The following is a 25,052-nucleotide window of genomic DNA, read 5'->3' on the forward strand; positions in this document are numbered from 1 at the left end:
GCAAAATGAATGGAGTTTTGCTTTGATACTACAGGGGACTGCAAACGTAACTCAGTTCCAGAGATCCGAGTACCTAGGTTTACACTCTTGAACATCACACCTACAAGAGGTCAAGATTAAAACGCAAGTTATGTTTCTCAGGCAGGCAACATGGCCAGTTAACAGTACTATTCCTATATGTAAGGTGATTTATCATCAACTTAAGCAGCGAGCAATCATATAAAGCTGAGACCAAGATAATAAAGTAAAATTCATTTAGAGGCTGAGAAATTTGCAATGATTTACATTTGCTTGAAAAGACATGGATATTGGCAATTTGAACTGACTGCTGTTCAAAAGTGGGAATGAAGGTAAGATCAATCTCTTTTACTTATTTGGCAGTGCTAGCTACAGCAGACCTTTGAAAAATCCTTCCCTTATAGGTCTTTCAGCTTTTACCATTAAGAGATCATTTGGATAAGGAAATGAGCTCACCCTGAGTTGGAACTTGCAGTAGTAAGAAGATTCTTTAAAATATTGCCTAGATGCATTTTCAGAAGTCCGTAAATCCAACTCATATTTTTTCCCCATCTTTGGAAAGGGGGTATTGTGTTTACTGGCAAGAACTTGACAGGTTTGATTTAAATCATGAAGTGCACATCAAGCCTGACATCACATCAACTCAGTCTATGGCATCCAGAAACATATAGAACACACTTGCCTGGTATCTGAAACAGTAAAATCTTCATAGCTGACTCTAATCTTCATACAGAAGATTATGAAAAATCTGTCATCCAGGAAGGTTTTTTTTTTAAAATAGAAACTGTGAAACAATTGTATTTTCATTTAAAAGTTGCTTAGCTAGAAAACTCAGAGGGAATGAAACCTTTTTCATAATAAAATTAAAATATAAATTAGTAATTATTATTTTATCTTTAACAGATAAACTAGTCACTATTAAATTAATGTAAGCCACAGCAGCCTTACATGGATAATTACACTTTTATTGATCCATTAAAGCCAGAGCATTTCAATAACATATTCAAAAGGTTATTATTTACTCTGTAATCATTAGCTTAGCTTAGCATAGCACATATATAGCAAAAGTAAATCAAACATCAGTTAACTGCTTAGGAAGAGAGATGAAGAAATCAATAATACATCCAATAAATTAACCTGGTACATGTAAGTTCAGAAGTACTGTAGCTTGTTGAGGCTCCTTATTGACGGGGAGTGATGGTCACAAGGAGACAAAGGTATCCTGCCAAACAATTGCAGGGTAACAAGGGAAGACATCCATACCAGCTCTACTGAAAGAACTGGTACCCATACGTGCATCAGTACCCACACAAATCTGCTGCATCCTCAGCAAAATAAACTCCCTTAGAAGAATCCTGTGTGCCACTTAACTGCAGAAAATAAGTCTTCTCTGGTACCTAAATCTTGCATTATGTTTGAGTTTGAAAGAAGCACTTCTGTGCATACTTCAGACTTACCATCGATTAGCAGAGACCAACCCAGAGCAGCGTTGCGTGTCACCTCCTGGAGAGCAGTACAACACTTACAAATGCCGGGGGGAGGGAGGTCTATAAAAATGTATGGTGTAACTACTGTTATTAATCTTGGAAAACACCCATCACTGAAATGTTAGTCTCATTTTAGCATCAAAAATCAGAAATAATTTGCTAATTCGTATGACATCCATACAGTGTGGTTTTTTAACATGTGGAAGAAAGCCAAACCACCCTCAGAAGCGAACAAGGGCAGGTGATGTGTAGAGAAACAGCACTATTTATCACTGACAGCATGTGATGGAAGTACTCAAAAGCACTTGCGATGTACAATAGAGGGGCCAGCTTCCTCATATTCATCTTTACTGATCCACATTTGCTGAAAAGTGGAGAGAGATGCCAGTATTGAACCCCCAATCCAGACAGAGTATTTGCGTTCTGGTGGTGCAATCATCTAGAAGAGAAGTGCAATCTGTTGTAAATGAAGTGACAAGCAGATAACACAGCAACCATCTCTTTGGATGAAACAACTAGGTGAAAGTCTTTCCATCATAGGAGCACAAGTCCAGTGAAGTAAAGCACCCCAGAGGTAGAAAGGCTGCCATATTTTGTCTTCCACCCCAAGTCAATAGAGATGCTATAACATTACTGTGAGCAAATACGGCAGCCCATGAGACGTCTGCAGATGGCCCATAACACAACTACCGAAAAATTATAGACATATATGCAAGAAAATTCAAATTTTAAAATATTAACCTAATGTGATTGTAAATAAAGACCACTGGGACAACACTGCATAGAATGGTCTGAGCATTTTTTTTTTAAAGGATAAAGGAAATCTTTTATGAAAAAAACCCAAACAATAAACATTGAGATACACTGGCATTGTGTATCTAGCTAAGCGCTAGACATAGAGCTAGAAGACCTGCCGATTCCCCCCTTAGCCACTGAATTGTTAAAATACACTGGATGTACCCCTGCTTCTGATGCTCCTGTTTCCATTCCTGCCACTCCGTGTCACGCCCCTTCAGCACGCCGTCCGCTGCCTGATAAAAAGGGCTTTTCTATTTCACTAGATGTTGTCTTGAGGCCAAGCCGAAAGGCTCCTTTCAAACAGCTAACAAGCTGCAGGCTTTGCACGCTGCTTGGATTTTGGATTTATTCTTCCACCCTTTTCACTAACGACTTTCACTGATAGCGAAGCCTTGATGCCTGTATTATTCCCAGTATCTTCTCACGTTGTTCATGCCCCCTTTAGTATTTACAGCTCCACCTTCTCTAGGTTCATCCCTACCTCTCTTGCTGTTCTGTGGTACCTTTCAAGTGGCCCTTTTCTCCCTCATAGCCCTATTTCACTGTGAATCCCACAGGACTCTCTTTCTTAACTGTTGTTTCACATTTTCTCAAAATGACCTCATCAACTCCCATGGCTTCAGCAACCATTTTTATTCCAGTACCTCTCAAATCCCTCTTTTAATTCTGCTTTGGCTGGTAGGAGGAAAAGAAGTATTAATTAAGCAGGCTCAAAAGCAAGGCTTTCCTAACATCAGGACTTGGGATGCAAGACCTGGACATTCTCTCATGAACATTTTTATTTGTTTATAAGATCTAACTTTCCAACAAGAGCTTCTTTTGTAAGTGCAGGTGTTCAAAATTACCTTAATCTTCATAGTACTTGGAGCCAAAGCTGTAATCTCTTTCTGCATACGATCACCAATCCCAGGATACATCGTGGTTCCTCCAGAGAGGACGTTATTAGCATAGAGATCCTTACGGATGTCGATATCGCATTTCATAATACTGTTGTAAGTGGTTTCATGGATACCTGCAGATTCCATCCCTGAGTGGAAAGAAATTTCCACATGTCATTTCCCCTTGTTCTCTTCTTTTTATTACTGTTAAAATGAAAGGAAGGCTTACTAGTCCAAGCTGTCTCCCTTAAAACTCCAGGAAAAAAAACCAAAAAAGCTATGTGATGCTTAGGAGAGGAAGGAGAAAGGCAGGACATACTCCCCATCTTCTTTGTCATCTCAGCACCATAATTATACAAGCAAAATACACTTGTGAGGAAGAAAGATCCCCATTATGATTTCATAATGTGTTTTTTATTTCCTCAAGTAAAACACCCCCCCCCCAACCATTATTTAAGGAAAAATTTAAAATGAGGCATTACTGCAATACTTTGCCATTTTTATAATCTTTTATGATGCTGTTAGCTAGAAGTAGAAGCCCCGTGTCATTTCAGTGAGCAATCTTGCTTTTGAGCTGTTGGTTTAATTTGAATGCCAATACAGTAAACTTAACTTATGGTACTATTTTTCGCTAAAGAAAAGGAACAGACCAGATACAGCAGTGGGAATACAGTTTGAACTTTAAGTACTAGACTTTTTAACTAGCCTAACATGCACATTTTGACACAGATCTGTGATCCAGGCAATCCTGATTTCCATTGCTATATTTCTGATACCGACCATTGCTGAGCACCGACTCTGATCCCTGACACTCTTCTGGCAGCCAAACCCCTCTATCTACTAAAGAGAATTTCTCCTGCTGATGTTCAAATACAGAACTTGGAGCTATATTAATGCTGGAATAGTTTCCTTTCTACATGCAAACGTAGCTAGCTTCACCATTTAGTTTAACGGGAATCGTGCCAAACTGCCTGCAGCTATTTTGCTCAATCCTCAAGAGTGGAATTTAAGTGGAAAGTAGGAAATCTGTGAGGGCAGTATGAGTTACCACATAAAGTGCTAGTCATCCACCGGATGGAATGAGAATTTTAACACTACAGATAAAACTACTGGAAAATAACATAGGGTTTGATTTTGTATGATTAAATTACAGATTAATATAATAAAATGATAAATGGAAGCAGCACCTAGATAAAAAGCCCCACATAAGCAGCACTGTGCAGTTATATATCAGCCAGTCCAGATAAAAAGCATGATCTTCTGACAGTACTTTAAAACATCACCTTAGAAACTCTACTGCATTTACAAGAGGTTGAAATCATCTTAGGATTCAGGTATTTCTAAACTGACAGGCGTCTTTTTGTCCAGCAGCTGTAGCAGCAGGGTTCATAGCTTCTAAAGAGCTGATTAAGTCAGCAGAAGCTGCCTGTTTCTGAGGACATTTGAGAATAAATACCTTAGTTCCTACAGTCTATACTTTCTAAGAAATCCTTTCTTTCATTCTCTGTCAAGTCCCTAGGAAGAAAAGTCCTGTCCCACCTATGAAGGATGGCTGGAAGAGAGTTTCTGGGCAGCGGAACCGTTCATTTCCAATGGTGATGACTTGTCCATCAGGAAGCTCGTAGCTCTTTTCAAGAGAGGAGGAGGAAGCAGCAGTTGCCATTTCGTTTTCAAAATCCAAAGCCACATAACAAAGCTTCTCCTTGATGTCTCTCACAATCTCCCGTTCCGCTGCAGACAGACAACAAGTTTTTAATCAACGTACAGTATGACAGCCAGGACACAGGTTTTCTCATGCACATTTCCCTGAGTTCACGATGGTCATGTGGGTCGTTGGATTCTGACCTTTCTGTTGTCTCAACAACATTACTTTCCCTTTGCATTACCAGATTCCTCTCATCAGCAAATAAAATATATAATGTACTACAGAATACTGTAAAGATTCATGTTTACATGTGTAGGTCACAAAACCTTGAGGTTCATCTATTACCAGCTAGTAACTTTGTTCCTTTGTCTGGAAGAAGTATGATCAAACCCAATAACCAGTTATATTTGTCAGTGACTTAGGATTTCCTAGTGAGGTGGCATCCTCATCCTAGATGCTCAACATACATGCTGAAAGCCAAAGTCAGGAGAACGCCACTAGCTAACATGAACTGTTTTTCCCAGGCCAACCTAGCGATAGGAATTTTGATGCATCATCGGCAGGTACACGCTAAGACGACAACTAATCGAGCAAACGTATGCAAAGCGCATCCAAACCACAGCTCATTACCAGTGGTGACAAAAGAGTAGCCTCTCTCTGTAAGAATTTTCATGAGATAGTCAGTCAGGTCTCTGCCTGCCAGATCGAGTCTCATGATGGCATGAGGCAAGGCGTAGCCCTCATAGATAGGCACGTTGTGTGTGACGCCATCCCCAGAATCCAAAACTATTCCTGGAAAGTGAGCGAAAAGGAGAAGCTGGTTATTTCCCACTCATACAGGGTCTCCACATACTCCACATTCTCAACTGGAACCTGCAGCAACAAATAAAAGATGCTCACATGGCAATTGCTTCTGCCATTTCTGTAACTAAAGAGCTGCTCACGTGAGACGAAGTTGTTAGCACAAACTAAGCAGCAACTGCGTTTGGCGAAAAAAGACATGTAACATTCAGCAATTTGATTGCATTGTTCTTGCTGAATGGATGCTGGCAATAATGATCTTATATGGATGCAAAGGCTTTCATTTCAGATGACCCCTAGCACTTTACAGGCATGATATAATGTACAAACTGTAAATAAAAATCTGTCTATAAAATTAAAAATTTGAATCTGCCATTAAAATAAACCACTCCATTAGGGAAAATATAACAGTGGTTTATCTGTGCACAGCCATGTTACTTATATTCTTGGATAGGAAATGAAGTACAGGTTTTCCACTCAAAATGAATAAAGCATTTCTGATACCAAACATGCATACAAATGGTTGAATTTTAAACATAAACCAAGTATTTATGACAATCATAATTCTTGTAAGCTGGTGATCTTTTTATACAAAATTTTATTGTGGCATCAGACTACAAAGACAGATGGTATTTTAATTTTTTTCAAAGTATATGAAGACTCAAGGGTTGCTAAGAAGTAATTTATCGTCTCAATGCTTGATCAGACTCTAAATGGCAATAAGAAGAGACCGCCATGCTAATTCTAATGATTGCTTAACAGCAGACATCACTAGGTGATTGAAATTCAACATCTAAATGAAATATTTTCATTTAGCTACTGAATTTTTTAATTTTTTTTTTTTCCTACTGGGAATGGAGCTTAACAATACAGGTAGGTCTGAAGTAAGAAGGAACTGTGGGTTTGGAGCAATCTCGTTAAGATACAGCCTTTTCTCTATGCTGGGCAATTAAGAGCGGTATAAAACTCCATCATCTTTCATCTGTTCATATAGTTGAGCTGTAGTCACTTGAGGTTTTGAAGCAGAAAGTCATAAATCTATAGCCATACCTGCCATGAAGTTGAAAACAGAGGTAGTTGCACAGCATGGTGGGAAGTATTCAGTCTCCCTATGGCTATCAGTTCTTCTTAATACACAGCTGGTGCATCATAATGACCGTCTATCTGTGCGTACGTGCGTATACATCCGCGAGAGAAGGACAGGTGGAAAATACAACTCCCAGAAAGACTCACCAGTCGTTCTTCCAGATGCATATAGAGACAGCACTGCCTGAATTGCTACATACATGGCTGGTACATTGAACGTCTCAAACATAATCTGGAATGAAGAATTTGAAAACCTTTAGGATCTACACTTAAGAGTATCTGAAGAGACAGTAATAATTTTTTTTTTTAATGAATACTGACAGTTAGTACTCCTCAGTCCCCTCCTGAACTGTGGTTCTTCTGTGAACAGCACGCTGTTTTCTTTAGAATTTCATTTAATACAAAACCAAAACAAAACAAAAAATCACTGAAGTTAGTGGATATCTTACCATTAACCTCAGACCAGGTCAGATTTTTGCTGATAATATTAAATGAAGATGACATCTTGGGATAACTTTTTTACCTTGATGGCAGGACTGCAACAATGCAGCAATCTAAGGTTTATACATATATACACACATATATAAAAAATTTATAGAAGACACAGCTGGAAGAAGCCACAAAGAATAATCTGTCTATTCCCATCTCACGGAAGATTCAGCCACTCCTGACACAGCTTTGGCTCTGTCTCAGAAATCCCTCTGCTGCAGCATCCACAGATTCTTCTGGCAAACAAATCCAGTGATACACTATATTTACTATTATTATCAAGGTTTTCTCAGCGTCTAGCTAAAACCTCACTTGGGTCTAGTTTAAACCCATTACACCTCATTCTGCTCCCCCCCCCTCCCAGCAAACACAACAATTTATCTTTTCTTTTTATGGTGACCTTAGCCATATTCTCTTGTCTCATCCCCCACCTCCTCTACTTTAACAAGCTCCAGCTCTCTCCATCTCCTCTGTCAGATACACTTTATCCAAGCAGATGGAATAAGAATTGTTTCCAACTGGACTTCCACTGGAGCTCCGTTAAGAAAACCCATTAAGGGCACACAGTGAACTAACGCACTCTGGACAACCCTACGCGCTTCAACCTTTCTTAAACCAATGCTGCCTACCCTGGGCAGTGCTACCCCATCACTAGTGGTGACCACGTTTCATAGAATCGTAGAATCATTTAGGTTGGAAAAGACCCTTAAGCTCATCAAGTCCAACCGTAAATCTAACACTGCCAAGTCCACCACTAAACCATGTCCCTGAGCGGCACATCTGCACGTCTTTTAAATACCTCCAGGGATGGTGACTCAACCATTGCCATTTTACCCGTCAGAGCCAGACATCAGGGGGTTAAACTTAAACTTGGGATTTCATAAGCTAATACCTTTGCCAATGAAGTCTACTTTTAATGAAAAGTATGCTTTCCATTAAAGAATACACAAATTACTGATATTTCATAGTTAATTAGTGTAATGAATGTAATGCAATCAGTAATAAACAATAAGCCTTTAAACAATCTTGAAAACAGGATTTATCATTACAGTATAATGACAGAGAAACAGTCCTAGACATGTCTACTGTATGAACCACACTCCTGGTTGTTACACAAACTAGGCTTTTCTTATGGTTTATTATCTCCCAGTTGTATTATCTCCCAGTAATGCATGCTGTCAAGCTCACTACTTAATTAGTTTATTTACACTGTTGCTAAATTGATGCATAATCTTCTTATTAAATATATGCCAAAAGTGGGCACAAAAAGAAGTGCAGAGCCGCATCTAATATTCCCAGGTGATTTTATACCTATATCTGTATTTAAATCACACTTACTTCTGGTTACATCACCAGCTAAATTTATAACGTGGACTTTTGGCTGGAAGGCTGCTCTACAATACACAAACGGCAGAGGTCAACTTTTGGTTCTGATCTGCGTTTGCTAAATCAGACTGGCTATGTCATGGGCAAAACTGTTTAGCAAAGCATCATTTAAGTATGAATGCTTTGGATAACCCACTTTCCCAAGCCAGCACAAAGACTCCAGCTTTTGAGCACTTTTCCCCTGATCCCTGAAGAGGTGGTCCAGTTGGGAGCTCCACAAAGTCATCTGCATGATGGCCTTCAAACATCTTTATACAAATCTTCCCCACAAAATGCAATTCTGATACAATAACTAGCATTTTGTCCAATGCAAAAGTGTTGATAAAGTCTTCAGGGTAGAAAGCAGGCGCTGGTACGGCAGGAGCTGAGGAGTTGGGCCACTGAAAGTCGAGCACTCTTGGTGGCCAGCGGTAGGCACATGAAAGGCATCATTGATCCAAAACTCACACAGAAGGGTGATCCAGCTGGTACACGACCCCTGTTACAGTGCTTGCAAACTTCAGATTTAAATACATCAATGTATTAATACATCCAAAAAAATTACATGAATCCTGGGTTGACATCATCTACACACCAAAACTCAGCATCAGAAGCCACCTTAGCCTCCAGCTTCCCCACTTCCAGAACTGAGCACACACAGAGTCTTGCCAACAAAGAAAATTACTTCAAGCTTTTAAGAGGCTAATTCCATCTATCTCACTGCCACACACAAGTATGAAACATTTTAGGACCATCCAGAGAACTGGTACTCCGTGAGCAGCAGAAACCTTTGCTCTCTCACCATGGTTTAGCCACCATGCTAACCCACACTAACCCTAAGGAATTATCTCCCAGATTAAGAAAGTTGATACCCAGGACTGTTTATATTTTTTAGCTGCTTCCATGCAGAAATGATCCGCGGCACAACATTCAGATGATTACCTGAGTCATTTTTTCACGGTTGGCCTTCGGATTCAAGGGGGCCTCGGTCAGCAGGACGGGGTGCTCCTCCGGCGCAACCCGGAGTTCGTTGTAGAAAGAATGATGCCAAATCTAAAAATGAAAATCACTTTAGAAAAGTGATCTGAAAATCATTTCTTCTGTCCACAGAACCACACAGAATGCTTTTCAAATACAGTCCAAGTGATTTATTCTTTTTTACACAGACATGTTAAAATAGACAGAAGGCATGCAAGAGCAAATCTGCCAAATTCAACTCCAAATTAGAACCAAACCCATTGGGTTTCTACTGTACATAACACCAGAATATAACCTACACAACAGAGTCCTTCCAGATAGAATTCCGTAAGCAGAGCGTAGACCACCCTCTCTAAAGAGGGGCACTGCTTAGTTCCCACCCACAGCGCTCCGATACAGAAGCTGAGCCAAGAACTCGACTGTTAGACCTGGAAAGACTTCTCCACTCCAAGCTGCTTGGAGACGGATCCAGTTGCAAGTCATCGCCAAGATGCTCTCTAGAAATCTAATGATTTCCACAGAAGCGAAAGGCCCTTTATGCCACAGATATTTCATCCAGGAAATCCTGAATCGAACTCTCACTTACTATTGAGTAACTATATGTCTTAGTAACAGTCTGTAAAGTACTGTAGCATGTTTTTCGTGTTGGAAGGTGCTACCTGTATCAAACGATGCTGGCTCTGATTATCTGAGGACTATGGCTATGAGGAACTGAAGAGATTTTTTTTCAGCTCAAAGACAGACTGTTCAGTAACCCGACAAAATATTTCTTATCTTCTCATTTAAATCTTTCCTACCCTTATTTCTTTTTTTCCCTCTTTTTAGCTCAGCTTTGCCTGACCCAACAAGCTTATTTCTGAGCACAAAACATCAGGATAGTTTTATGGGTAAGTTTATTTGATTAATATCCTAGGAACCAGTATTATTATGCTCCAAAATTAACTTAAGTGGAAAAAAGATCTCTAAATTTGAAGCACCTACAAAATCTTCCGCTGTCTAGAGCTGGAATTATTCATTAAGAAAATTATCAGCCCTAAAAAACCAACCTTAAATACTGTCTCAGTCCCCTAAAAAAAAAAAAAAATAAATAAATCAGATGTTTCCAGAACTGTGGCTTGGGATGCTGGGCCATCTTTCATTTGAAGGTTTAGTACACAAATACAAAGAGAAGTTGAATAAAACAGAAAGTAATCATCTAAAAGTTTAAAAAAATATATAAATCAGATATAAGAAGAAAAACACTGCCATTTCAGATGGGAAAGATAAGGGAAGAGAAGGAAACCTCAGTGCTTAGATAATTTACAAAGTACTGGCAATTTCAGCAGTGAGGGACAAACCTGGACACATAAAGCAGGACCCTGCCTAAACCTCGGGCAGTTTGCAGGTTTTTTCTCAAAACCAGGCAGGATTAGGCACTGTACAGTCCATTAGATTTGATCTAATGATAGCCATAATGTTAATGAATAATGGTATTTACAAGAAACAAAAATAGTTCAGTGCTGGATTTTATAGGTCGTGAGAATTAAATGTAAGCAGCAAGCACAATAGCAAAGAGAAATTACTGAGGGAGAATTATTCCAACACTTATATTAAACATTTATGTAGTCACCAGAGCCAGAAAACGCTCCATCCCAACGCTTTCCCTCCCATACGTTGTCAGCTCAGTTGCTGTGAACAAATTAACAGTGATGTACAATGCCCTGTATTATTATCCAGCGGAAAACAGAGCAGTCCCCATTTGAATATTGTGAATTGAAGCACAGGAGAAGAAGAATGCTTCATTTCATCGCCTACACATTCTCCTCCTGATTCACACGAGTGTCTGTGCGTCCTGCAGCATCCTCATTTTTTGGTGACCCCCCCTCTTTTTGTAACGTGTGGATGGTTGGGCGCTGCACTATTATGCCTTTGTCCCATTTTTGGCATGTTACCCTGTAATTCTCTTGTTTCTTCGACACTGTGATGCTTTTAGTAGTATTAGTTCCAAGCATTGGAAAGAAATTTGTTGTTCGGATCAAAATCATGCAACTGGTTTAAAAAAATCTTGTGGAGGAAAAATATGTATATATACATATACACAAAAGATATTCCCTTAGCATCAAAACTTTAGGAATTGCATTTCAGGAATTCTCACAGCCAGAAGAGAGTGTGTGTGTGTGTGTGTGTGTGTGACAGAGCTTCAGAAGAAGTTGAGATATGCATGTAATCATATGATTGCAACAGGGAAGCCCCTATATAAAAAAAAAAAACAAAAAACCCTACATTTTTTATTTGCAATAATCACAAAAGTTAGCAAGTAAGTTTGGGCTAGGGACCCACTTTCACAGGTAATTCCTTCATCCAGTTAAATGACAAAGAGAAGAAAAGTTCGAACTACAAGAACTCATAGAGTATCTGACCATTATTTGAATTGCAGCACTGCCTGAAGCCTCTCCCACATTACAGCCTAAACCCAATTAATCTAGCCATGAGTTCACACTACACTATACATGCCACCATTTTTTACCTTCTCTAATTCCTTCTCCTACCTACATTTTCCATAGTCTGCTCTAGCATCCAGCATTTCCCAGAGGAAGAACACGTACCAGTATGTGTTATACACAGGACAGTTTCCAGATGCAGGGACCAATCGCTGAGGGAAGAACATAAAATAGTCACCTCCAATTTTTTTTTTTTTCCTACAGGAAATATAATTTCTTGCTGAATGCAGACAGCAGGAAAATTATCAGAAAGAACAACATAACGGGATGCATGAGGTAGACTTTCTACTCTGCAGAAACGAGCAAGGTGTCCTCCCAACAAGCAGCGCAATAATGAAATGCAAATACTATGCTTCCATCTAGAGGAGTAGGTGGGCAATTTATTTCCAAATAGGAACTGAGGAACTCCCATTGCTCCTATATCAATTTTGGTCTGTTCATCTGGAACAGTCAGTGTTTATCAACTTGTGTTCACGAATATAACACAATAATTGACTTTAGATATATGTTTTACAGTTGTATACACCTCATCTCAGCAAGCGTGAGTACAGACCACCACTGACCCCATGTCTTCCTTTCAGTGGCATTTTTCCACAGGAAAACATTACTAGAAACATTTGCTTGTGGAGTTTCCTTCCCATACCATTCCAGCTGGAGATGACAAGGGACTGAATTGCAATCTTGTCTTTAAAGAAGACGTACAATATTCCCACGTAACAAACTCGGATGCTTCCAGAAGACACCAGGACATATGGGATATCAGAGATATTTAGCAGAGTGAGAGAGCCCTTAGGACTCCTCTTGCCTGTCCAGGTTCTCCCATGAGCACACCCCATCGCTTGCGCCTGGTCTGGGACATCCTTAAGGCAGCATTTCACAAAGAGGTCATCGCACTGACCGCATGCCAAGAAAGTCGGGCTTGACAGGGAATAAAGACACCTTCTCGCCATCCAGATGTAAAAAGCTAACTGGAATTGGCAACAGAAAAATATGCTTCAGGAAAAAAAAAAAAATCCCACTCTCAAAGAATTAGTATAGGGACAGGAAGCCCCAATCTGTCTTTTCCTCTTTAATTAACAGGGAGAATGTCATATGCAATATGAGATGTGGGCATCACCCATCATCTTGTTCATGTAGGCAAGAACTCAGGAGGGAGAATCAACCCTCCACCTCAGTTTTAGTTCCCAACTTCAGTAATGTATCTTTAATACTTCTCCGACTCACATCTGATGAATCACGACCTGGTTTTTTTTTTTTTTTTTTCAATTTAACTACTTTCTATCATTGTCAAAGTTCTGCCTCGGTATGAACTTCAAGACTGAAAAGAGTATGTATAGAGCATAAAATACTTTTGTAACATACTGCAAAATCTGATGAGTAATAAGCATTTACTTTTTCAAAGAATAGTCAGCCAAGACCTGATCATCTCCTGTACTAGCATATTGTACTATCCCTTTACCTATACTGCAATTACAAATTCTTCAAGGATTTTCCCTTTCATTTGCAAGATGATTAATGGTAAATTGTATGTCTTGAATAAGACGATGCCTCGACAAAATTACATTAAAAATAAACACCCACCTTTTCCATGTCATCCCAGTTAGTGATGATTCCATGCTCAATGGGATACTTCAGCGTCAGGATCCCTCTTTTACTTTGTGCTTCATCCCCTACATAGCTGTCTTTTTGACCCATTCCAACCATAACACCCTGCAAAGTATATTACTCTAATATTAGCGCAGTGTATCACACCATTAAAGATAGAATATCATTTTTAAGTTAAAGCTTCATGTGAAATACCACTACTGCCATTCCAGAACGTACCCCCAAAACGTGCAAGGAACTAAAATGTGAATTTATCTGTAACTACCTACTCTGTCCTAACTCCCTCTACAAACCCACCAGGAAGAGCAAGACAGCTTCAAAAAAGAAGGTATCTCACACTCGGTGCAACTAATGCCCACGCAGGAGCCCAGCCGAGGCAGGCATCCGCAAACTCATGGTTCCCCACAAGGGACGGGTCCTTTGTCATTGCACAAAGGAATAAAGGGAAGGAATTATAGGCAAGAAAGATATAATCTCATTTGGGCTCCCTAGATGTTATATATTCAGCTGCCCTTTGTGTCTAGGCAGTTCCACTACCATCTTTAAACTGACATTATTCCCCCTTGCTGGAAGTGAAATGGTTTTGAAATATATACATTTGAAAAAACCCATTAATTTATATAAAACAGAGACAGATTTTCTAAAAGAAAACTCACTTATTAAATAATGGTTTTCCTAAGTTTATCATGTTTGCGTTAGGAAACCTATCATGATTGCCTCAAAGTAACAACATCCAAGGTACAATATTATTCATCAACTGGCATAAAAATATTTAATTTTTCTCATGGATACATTTTAATTCCATGGATTCGATAATACAGCTGCTGAGCTTCCTAACTGTGCAAAATTACAAGCCAAAAGACAATGAACAATTTGAGAGGTTAAAGAATGGATGTTTTCAACAACTGATATTCAACAATTCATAGAGGTGTTCAAAATGCATTCCTTCAAATGCTTAGTATTTTACGCCTGTCAAACCAGGCTTATTTAGCTCAGCAAAAGGCCACATAGAACTTCAGGGAAGGGTTTTTACAGCCCAGAAAATTAAAATCTGACTCAGCTATGAATAAAATGAACAAAAGTCTGCATCTTCTACTTATAAACGAACTGTTAGAAAAATAGTTAAGCAGAAAGACCCTTTCCAGTCCTGTTTGAGTTGATAAAGTAATGTGCTAGAGACCTTTTTTGGAAGTTTATTGGGCCATACTATTGCTTAACGGAACAGTAAGAACTTATCACTATTATTCATTTGGTTTCTCATGCACCAAATGTTCTGCCTAGCTTTTTTCTTTGTATTAATACAGGAAGTATTAATTAATCCAGGAAGTTGGTTGTGGTTTTTTCCATTAAGACGCCTTCATACCATTAAAACACTCATGTTGTTTTATAGTCAACATTTTATGGCTGAAAAACACCTTTTCCAAAGGATTGGTAAGTTTACCTTATAGCATTAAAGACGTGCAGCTCCATCCTTCAGCTCTTAACAAGCTAAACTACAAAGGCCGATGGGAGTTTTGCCTGAATAAATCCGATGCTTTATCACTGCCATGTCTAAAGTCTCAAAAAAAAAAAAAATGAAACCCAACCCAAAACAACCACCCAAACCAGACAACGCTTCCATTTTGGTACCAGCTGACCTGATGTCGAGGACGTCCGACGATGGATGGAAATACAGCTCTTGGAGCATCATCTCCTGCAAACCCAGCTTTGCAAAGCCCAGAACCATTGTCACATACAAGGGCAGTGGTTTCATCGTCATCGCACATAGTGCCTCACAATTTTGGCTGCAAAACAGTAATTTGGAGGGGAGCAGATGGAAGAGAATAGGGCAGAAGCAACTCTCCGTCATTTAGAGAGCAAACTACTGTAAAAAGAACAATTTTGGAAAAGAATAAACCTAAACAGCAAGGTCTATGCTAAAGCCCTGATCTTCTTGCAACGCATGTTAAGTATCCACAAATTTCAGCTTGAATAGCTTTTACCGAAGCAAATTAATCAAGACATTCAGCCTTGGTTTCCAAAAGGGAAATCTGCTCTGCTGTAGCCTCAAGGAGTCCTGTGATGTTGTTCTGTTAATTGACCTCAGGACCGTGGGGCAAGTTCAGCTAGAGGATACACATCCAGCTCTACTTGGACTTAAGCAAGCATAACCCCATCTCTTCCAAGGCTGAATGATCTTCTAGAAATTTGTTAAAAATGAATTGATCACATGCACCTACCAGTTATAGTGTTAGTAGTTAGATGGTCAATAAGAATCACTGAACATTCAGTACTTCAAAGACCGCAGTTCTTTCCTAATGCCATCTTCAAATTTACCTTTTTCTTAGAGGGTCATCATCAATCTTAAACAACTAAAAATAACCCCCAGAAAAACTTTCAGGGAAGTGTTTGCTGTGTGTTTTTAAATGACAGCACCTCTCTAATGTGAAGTGCTCGTTACAGCACCTATTCCATATTTGTAAGGGGTAAATACCTTATCGAAGTGGTTATTCTGGGAAATAGAACAAGAGGCAGCTGGCACCACTGCCCAGGAACAACTCAACTTCGGCAGTTGGCCAACACATCAAAGTCCTGAACTCATTGAAATTCATGGCAAAACTCCCACCAAGGGAGGGCCTGAATTTCACCAAGACTTCTGTTTCGGATTCCTTGGTTATTTTTAGGACTGTAGGATTGCCTCTTTAGGCAGTCGAGAAGAGGGAAGGATTTTATTTTCCCTTCTCTGGCAACTTCACTCGGTAAGGAAGGGTACTTCAGAAAAGGGAAAGGAATGAAAAACAGCACTTGTCCAGCGAAGTTCTTGTCCCTAACGATGCAAAAGTGCTTTAAGGATCATTTTTGTGATTAACGCAAAAATGTATTTGACTTCTGATGGCATTACAGTTCCACCTAAGCGCTATGTGCACAGGCTGGCCAGGAGCGGTGGCCAAACAGCCACCAGCAATAGGGTCTGTCCCAGTTCACGCTGTCCTATTTGTGGGGTTTGAAGTATCTCAGGGCATCCCTGCAAGAATACCAAAGTCCCTGGAGATTTACAAACAGGAACAGTTTGGGGTTTTAAAGTCTGAGTTACGTGAAGTTCCCGGTGTTCAATCCTTTCCCATATGCTTTAAAAAGCAAGACTGTGACATGACTGATCCCAACACTCACAGGTGAAATGGAAGCGTGACTTCATTATTTTAAGGAAGAAAAATTGTTTTAATTCTTGTTGATGTGCCTGTGACTGGGAGATTCTTTTCCACATGAGGAAGCAGAATAATTTTATCACATAAAATTGTTAACAGCTTTTAATATAGGAATGTTTAACCATTAGTTCTAGTAGCTGGTATTTTGGAACATTGATTCCTGTTGCCATGAATTGCTATTTTCTTCTAAAACCCTCAGGAAAAGGCTTTTAGAATGCCATAAACCAACCATTTACCAGCAGTATCCACCATTACAGAACTGCACCCTGACTCCGATTCCATCAGTGTAAACCAGAAGGAAACGCAATTCTTAAATACATCAGAAATGACATCAGATGAGATACTAGAATTTAGGAGTAGAGAAATTTAAAGTAGAGAAATGCTATAAAGTTCTGCGAGCTCAGCATCGCTCCTTTGCTCTGAAGAAGGCTGGATTGGACCAAGATGTTTAATCCTCCGTGGTAAGAAATAATATTCCCATTCATTCATACACACAGCATTCCATATATAGCTTTACATGTAAAACTAAGGTCAGCACAGCCATATTCAGAAAAACAAAATTCATAGGAAAACCCCAGCTGATCTGTGCAAGTTACACTCTGAAGTGCTGGCAGCAATTCTTTACACTTTTACTCACTATTGGTTAGATTCCACAGAAGCCACTGACACTTACTAATAAAATCAATGGCTGAATTTGTTAATTGCCCATTAAAAAAAAAAATTACCTTGCTTTGCTTGTCATTACTTAATTACAAAGTGAATGAACTAACAAAGAGCCCTACTTCAAATTTTCATTGATCGAGTCATGTTATTGCTTTATAGCTGCTGAATTTATAGGCTTAGTAATAATTTTCACAAAGCAACTCTTTGGAAATCTTTTCACCAGATGAAGTTCCTAAGTACATTTCCTAAATTTGCTTTTAATTTTTATTTTTCCAATTCCCAGTGCAAAATTAAATATAATTAACAGCGAACTTCCTTTTGGTTTCTGCATAAAGCCTGATGTCCAGACAGCAAACACTACTGAAGTGTTCTTCCAGGTTTCAGACAGACCATGATTCACTGCACCCTACTGATCCTTCCAGTGATGAGGAATGCCTGCACATTTCCCGGCAACCACGCAGTCAAACCTGAATTACCTTACACCAGGAGACCCTCTGACATTCCTTCAAAGCCTGAGGCAAACACCATCCAAATCCAGGAAGAAGTGTGTAAATCCCCCAAGACCAAGTGAAGCGAAGCATTAAAATCATGAACTGCAACCAGAAAAAAATCTCAGGGCAATACTTACCCAGGAAACGGTGATGATTTGTAAAAGCCTCTTCGTAAATGACATGATCTCACCTTCCATTACATTTATATCGGCTTCTGGAACAGAGTTCACAGAATATCCACACGTGTCAAGCCATTTTTGGAAACTTTTTTTTTCAGTTTGTGCCTATCACAGTGACAGCACAAAGGCCTGGATAAATTAGGGCAGAATTTCTAACATCTCTGGATCCTTTCCCACTCGCTAACTTGCTGTGCCTCATGACAGAGGGTTGTTTTCTCCCCTCAAGACAAAAATCCCTCACACTAGATGAGCAAGTCTGGAAGGATCTGCAGGTCCACTGTTGTAGTTGGAAAGCATTCTGCTTCATTATAACACAATTAGCTAAGAATAGCTCATTATCATTCTGTTCACAGCCATCTTCAAGCTAGAAAGGGAAAAGCCTTACCCCGTACAGTACTCATGTTTCAACTGTACCTGGTGTTTGTTTGTGTGCGCAAAGACTGAAAATAGCTGACTTATCTTGGTACTTGGGTGACACTATGGCCAAAAACAGGGACTGAGTCAGCAATCAGCCATTCAAAAGAGATGAGCCATTACCATTTTACAAAAAAAGACACCAGTTATATTGGAATATATTGGATTTATATAGAAATTCAGACCTGTACTAGACCAAGAAAGATGAAAGAACCATCAAAAGAAGAAAGTTTACAGTTTTTAGGATTTCCCTACAGCGGTAACTACGGCTGGCGGTATTTCCTATCCCACATGACAAAAACAAGTGATGCAGAACATCGGATACAATTTGGTAAATGTTAACTCTGCAAACGTAAATGCCAACCAATCCCTTCTTTCTTACCTATCACGCAACTGCACGGTAGACCTTGCATGCAAGAATCCTTGGACTTTAAGCAGATAATTCACTAACATCTCTTCAAAACCAACCTTGTATCTGCCCATCAGTAAAACTGATGGAATCCTCCCATCTCCACACACATTAGGTTTTCCTTTTGCCACAGGATTTTTAGGATTTTAGTCTAGCAAACAGGAAATCAAACAGCTACTTCTTCTTTGTGACTTTATGTCTACTCCTTTAGACTCGGCTTCTTTTGATTGTATCTCCATTTTATACAGATGTGAGTGGAAACGCAGAGAGAACAAACACCAACAAACAACAATACAGGGTGTAAAAACAACCTTCCAGCTTCCAATGGCCAGCCTTCACAAATAAGCTATTTTTTTGAATCAGAGAAATAGTTGTGCAGTTTCAGAGAACATTGTAACAAAGCATGAATGTATTAATACGCAACGCATAACACTATTATGAGTCTACAGAAACTGAATGCAAATCCTGCTTCTTAGAGCCTCTTAGTTGAAAATGTACCCTTTATTCATTTGTACCTTGAAGCCTGAACATGTAAAATACGTAAGGTTGTGTCTTTATAAGCTTGAATTTCATGTGTTGAGCAGTAACATTTTGCCCCAAAGACAGGCAGTAACTAAATCCACCACGACAAGAAGTGCAAGTGAATTTAAAAAAACAAACAAACAAACAAAAACCACCACGAGAAAAGTTACAACAATTGCACCTTTAAACAACAGTAAAGGAATATAACAAGTTGAAGACATTTCTTCATGTCATCTTAGTTCTGAATCTTTAATCATCAGCTTACCTAATTACCACCTACATAACTCTGCACCTTGTCATAGCCATTACAAACTGTATGGCCAAAGAACAACCTTCTTAATTCTTTTACTTTCATCGAAAAAAACCGAAGCAAACAAAAAAAAAATCAAAAATCCAGTAGTTCTTCCTTTATTGCACTCTGTAAAACTTCTTGTTATAATCAAGAAGCCAATAAACAGTAATAGCTGAATATTCCTTTAAAATTTATAGTTTAACTCTTAAAATAAAATTTATATAGAAAAGATAGCATTTACAACCCATTCAGTAGTAATCAATCATTATGTACTCACAAACAATATTAAATAACTTGTATGCAGCAGTTTCTTTATAGGGCAGAGGGGAATATTTTCTCCTTAGCAAATATAATATTCCACTGTTCAAGAGCAATTCAAGTCAACTTTGGAGCAACTGTGATATACACAAATTTCTTTTAAGAAGCTCAAGATTTGTGTAGTGTAACAAGAATATATACAACTGTGTCCAGTGCATAGCTTAACAGCAGCATGTGAAAAATCTATTATCTTGAATTGGCACACCATTACCTACAGGGAAATAATTTACCCATAAAATGCAGTGTATTCAGAGAACACCAGTGAGGCACAGTAAAACAACAAGATGTAGTGTAACTAGGTATGTGAGGAATAAATAGCGGGATTTTGCTCTGGAGGTCAGCAGCTTAGAACAGTAAAGACTTCGCCCTCGAAGCCATCTTCGGAAGGAAAGGGCTCCTCCTTTCATCTGGTTAGGAAACAAACAACATCAAATAAGTAGTCATGAATACAAGTAAGAAGAAGCTGTACTGAAACTTAGATTTCTGAGGCACTATAAACCTTTTGCTTCTGATGCAGCAATGGATGCCACAGCACAGGCTGTAAGCATAAATGATTTAAAGGCCAAAGAAAACATCATTAATAAAAGGGGAGAGGAATGGATACAAGGTATTTGTGTATTACGTAATTATGTATACATACTAGAAATGAAAATGCATAATTATATGCATATACATTTTATTTAATGGCCACGTGTAATATAAATATGATTACTCATATTTTAATTTGGACATATGTAATGTTTTCTATGCCATGGTTTATGCAGCTGCCTGTATTTTACTCACCATCCACAACCCAAACAGAACGAAATTAAGGACATTTTTTCAGTACAATGTAGTTTCAGCAGTAGTTTGCTACTTTGAACAGATGACTCTATGGCCCACCCACCCCCATGATACCCAACACAATAATAGAGTACTTCACAGCTTCTCAGAGACAAGGTGGATTGGACAAGTAGCTCATGCCAGTGTTTACCTATAAAGAGGACAACCCAAAATCAGTGACTTCCAGTCACTCAGAAGGGAGATCTGCACTCCAAGAATGAATAGCACTTGAAAGAAAAGTATAGCAGAGAGAAGACAGAAAAAAGAAAGGGGTAGCATGGAGGAGATAATGAGCTGTGCCATCTTCAATCTAGTCTCCAGCTAGCAGCATACAATATGCACACCACTTTTAAGTAGCTTATGATTCAGAGGTTTTAAAAGCTTTCATTTACTGACCTTTCGCACAATAACATGTTCACTAGGATTGATGATTAAGGCTTCCCTTTCCTCTTCAGTTTCCATCTGAACAGTGTATTCGCTAGGTACAGACCTGTAACTGCTTACTTCAAATCTGGAGAAAAATTAAAGGGAGATAATGGAGTACTGCATTATCTGTTCTTTTGAAGTACTGAATTCATATAAGCATTATTTTGTATACTAACATTACTGGGGAAAGGTCCCCACAAAAAGCAATAAGACTTAGTTTATGCTGCCAGGTCTTTTTCAGTCCCCATTTACAATCTACTCTCAAGGTGTTTCATTTATTCAGAATAACCCCCATCATTGCTAGCTGATTGAATAGTCATTTTCAGATGATGGTAGTGATGGACACTTCATGTAGGCAGATGGATAATGGCATTTTAAATTTAAACAGTGGCTGTGCTAAAGCTGTTATATGTGGGATTTTCTTCTAACTTGGAAAAAAAAGAAATACCACTGACTACCGAGTCCAACACCCAAAGCAAGAAATTAAATAAGCGGGGGGGGGTGTTGGAATAAAGCTCATAAAATTTTCTTGAGCCATAAAGTTAAACCTAGCTTTTTCATGCAGTTACACGTTCATTTCCATTGCTTCAGGTACTATGGACTCACAAACAGGTTCTATTGCTTGTTTGTTCTATTATTTGCTCAGAAATCTAACACCCATAGGAAAATCCATCACTAATCTCACTAAAAATAAAAGGCAAGCAAAAAAACCTGACACTCCTTTTTCCTGTTCCGTAGTCCACTTTGCATTTACTCCAGGCATAGCGTAAATGAAAACCTCACCATGCATTTGTCCAAGGGCAAGCAGAAGCAAAAGACGGCTTTGGCTCTGTGAACACGCAACTTATGTCATACCCACATAATGGTTTAATGCAGCAATCTAACTGTCACATTCTCCAAAAGTATAAGAAAAGAAAAAGAAATACGTTTTACAGACACTTTTCTTTCAAAAGAAAAAATCCCCCACGTTTTACATACAGGAGTATTTTACCTGTTAATTCGCTCCTCAGAGAGTCCAAGAGCCTCTTCTGCAGCTTCTCTCCTCCTTTTCTCTTCTGACAGTGTTTCTGTCAGCTGTGAGAGCGCCTGCTGCACTGAATCGTATTGTTGCTCAGTCTCTGCAAGCCTATGACAAAATGAAATCTGAAATCAGTATTTTATGTACTTAAAGAATTACTTCCTTTTTCTTTTTTATTATGGAATGTTCTTTTTTGTGATAAAGACTTAATTATAATGAGAAGCTTTTGATTAGATATTGAAAAAAAGTCACCAGTAAGTATATATCTTTACAAAAACAAACCACAAATATCGCCAGAAAATAACAATTCAAGAATATGACTATGATGCATTTAATCCACTGTAATTCCACTTCTTTCCCTTTTTCCCTAAAATGCCTCTAAGGATAGAAAACCATTACTTTCACACTTACAACACAGCTGTCAGGAAAACAATATTGCTAACACATGCTCCCAGTCCTGACCTTTTTCTGAGTTCATTTAGCTCCATATTGTCTATTTCAACAATAATCGCAGATCTTTCCTGTGGCGCTCCAGGGGGAACTTCTGCTCTAGTTTCATCCTAGAAAACATTAAAGGGGAAGAAAAGCCAGTCACCATTTTTCTAGTTGCTAAAAATCTTTATTTCAATTAAAGAAGCTGTAAGAACCACAAAGCAGTGGAACAAACCACGCTTTGTGCCATTTAATCTTTTAATTTCCGGAGCTGCAATTTTCCAAACCTGTTTTCTAAAAGAAAGCTGATGAAGAACACTGCCTGTGCGTGCTGCAGAACTTGAAGGATCCATGTACACTGCACAACACAGCAACCTCTGAACGATGTCTGAAGTGAAAGAAATGCATCTACACATCCACATAGTAATATAGCACTGACTGTAGTTTCATAAGTAATGCAGCTATTCATTTACTCTTTAGTTTACGGTTCCCCTTATTTATTTCTGTTTATGGAAGAATGACAGGTTTTTTATATATGTATCCCTACAATACTTTAGGGCATTATATTAACTGATTGTTACTGAATAACGAAGGCAGCACAGGAAAACGTTTTAAAAATGAAGAGATCACAAAGGAATAAGCTTACGTATGAGTATGAGGGGTTGGCAAAGGGTACTGAAATGCTGAACTGGTGATATAGATCTCACTTCTGAAAAATATTACTCAAACATCTTGCAAAATGATTCACGACTGATGTGAAATTATCACTAAACTTTGTTGATCCAGTGATTAGCAATCATCCAATTATCTCTGCCAGCTGTAGATCAATTCAAAAAGGATGATAATTCAAAACAAAAAAAGCATATATAAACAGCTTCCTTAAATAAAGAGTCAAATAAAAACAGCTTTACAACAATAAAGACAGTTATCTTCAGCACATCGTGGGCTAGCGAAAGTGCTGAATCATTTCAGCATGAAAACCAGAAAACCCTAAGCACAGAAGGAAAAAAAAAACCAAACTAAAAACATTTCCACGTATTTGTTTACCTGAACAGTGCCTTGGAAAGATGTCACTTGCATTGTCTGACATTCCCTCTCCAGTCTTAAATAACGATTTTGCAAGTCAGTATAACGAAGCTGGTTATCCCTTAGAGTCTGCGAAAGAGTCTTCAACTGGGCAGACAAGACAGCATTCTCTTCTGCTGACTGCACAACCTGAAAGAAATTAACATTTAAATAAATAAAAATTAGGAATTATCTCCTCCACGAAATTACTACAGATTTGAGACCTGCTGTTGAAAACAACTAAGTACTAGTTTCAAAATTACAACTTTTTGGCAAGGTCACAGTTTGGTAAGATTTAACTAGTTGTTTTATGAGCAGTGGAAATAATGAAACGTGAGGATGGATTTCCCCTGTCATCGATATGCCCAAACCAGAAACTCAGGGTTTTAAACCCCAATGCCTTCCTCCCTGCGTTTCCTATGATATCACCACCTGGCAAAAGATAGTAAATGTAGTTGCTACTTCAGGACAATGCATATAGCCAAATAAGCCTGACAGTACAAACATGTTCACCAGGCAGTCCAGGAATACTCAGCAGTCAAGTTTTCATCTTTTCAAAAAACAGACCGTAATTGGGGTCTCCACCCATTACCTAAACACTCATCTTCACTTGCAGGAATTTGAGATTTCTACACCTGTTTCAAAGTTTGGTTAAAACTGTTTAAGATTTATAAAATATTTGGGTGAAGGAGTGAAAACAGACACAATGACAGATGAAAGGTAACATAAACCTAATTTGCTTTGAACACCAGGCCACACTAAGAGAGGTTAAGTGAATTTCCAGGAACGTTTACAAACTTTTGTGAACAAAACTGAACACAAACACACAGGTGCATGCAGACACACACATACTTACCAGCCACAAAAGGGTTCATCAAGAAATTGTAAAGGCAAAATTTTTGAGGTATTTAAAATTTGGTATGAGATAGCTAAAATCTTGTTTCAGCTAAGACAGACATCTGTTTCTGTCCATAATGAAAAATATTTTACTTTGAGTAGAAGTTCAGCAGTGCCCCATCAATCTCTTCAGAATGTAGATTCAAATAAACCCCTCTCAGTCAAATAACAAGTCAGAAAAGCCTGACTGAAAGATAATACTGACATTTAATTTGTAATTTCTAGTCTGAGTCAACAGGGCTGTTTTGAAGAATCTAAGTTTTAAAGCACTCTAACTTTCAATTATACA

At 38.7% G+C, this 25,052-nt stretch overlaps 2 protein-coding genes across 12 annotated transcripts in view; both read right to left on the bottom strand.

Annotated features, from left to right (window-relative positions):
• Nucleotides 1-969: 969 nt before the first annotated feature.
• Nucleotides 970-18,316, bottom strand: LOC142040408 (actin, alpha skeletal muscle B-like). 5 transcript variants are annotated; one of them, XM_075048301.1, is made up of 9 exons: nt 18,107-18,307; nt 15,268-15,414; nt 13,607-13,735; nt 9,510-9,620; nt 6,861-6,945; nt 5,457-5,618; nt 4,721-4,912; nt 3,149-3,330; nt 970-1,944 (listed from the first exon to the last, which is right to left on the bottom strand). In XM_075048301.1, exons 2-9 carry the CDS (start codon nt 15,394-15,396, stop codon nt 1,801-1,803), a joined length of 1,134 nt encoding a protein of 377 aa, XP_074904402.1. In that variant the 5' UTR covers nt 15,397-15,414; nt 18,107-18,307; the 3' UTR covers nt 970-1,800. The 5 variants fall into 5 exon arrangements, with proteins under 5 accessions (XP_074904402.1, XP_074904403.1, XP_074904404.1 ...); XM_075048302.1 differs by lacking the exon at nt 18,107-18,307 and adding an exon at nt 17,955-18,068; XM_075048303.1 differs by lacking the exon at nt 18,107-18,307 and adding an exon at nt 15,850-15,868.
• A 1,339-nt stretch (nt 18,317-19,655) lies between these two features.
• The window catches only part of LOC142040407 (uncharacterized), a 45,030-nt gene continuing 39,633 nt past the window's right edge, over nt 19,656-25,052 (bottom strand). For all 7 annotated transcript variants that reach the window (XM_075048297.1, XM_075048296.1, XM_075048295.1 and 4 more), the window contains 5 exons: nt 23,849-24,016; nt 22,832-22,929; nt 22,343-22,477; nt 21,322-21,436; nt 19,656-20,510 (listed from right to left, as the gene is read on the bottom strand). In XM_075048297.1, the coding sequence (XP_074904398.1) occupies nt 20,352-20,510; nt 21,322-21,436; nt 22,343-22,477; nt 22,832-22,929; nt 23,849-24,016 (675 nt within the window). In that variant the 3' untranslated portion in view covers nt 19,656-20,351. The remainder of the gene's footprint in view (nt 20,511-21,321; nt 21,437-22,342; nt 22,478-22,831; nt 22,930-23,848; nt 24,017-25,052) is intronic.

This window comes from Buteo buteo, chromosome 16, assembly GCF_964188355.1.
Source record: "Buteo buteo chromosome 16, bButBut1.hap1.1, whole genome shotgun sequence".
Classification (NCBI taxonomy): domain Eukaryota; kingdom Metazoa; phylum Chordata; class Aves; order Accipitriformes; family Accipitridae; genus Buteo; species Buteo buteo.

Excerpts from the sequence above, each read along its gene's own strand:
- LOC142040408 (XM_075048301.1), bottom strand. The coding sequence starts at position 15,396 with ATGTGCGATGACGATGAAACCACTGCCCTTGTATGTGACAATGGTTCT. Across the intron at positions 4,913-5,456 it reads CTACTCTTTTGTCACCACTG|CGGAACGGGAGATTGTGAGA; the intron begins GTAATGAGCTGT and ends GTCTGTCTGCAG. Across the intron at positions 1,945-3,148 it reads CAAGTACTATGAAGATTAAG|ATGATTGCACCACCAGAACG; the intron begins GTAATTTTGAAC and ends CTTCTCTTCTAG.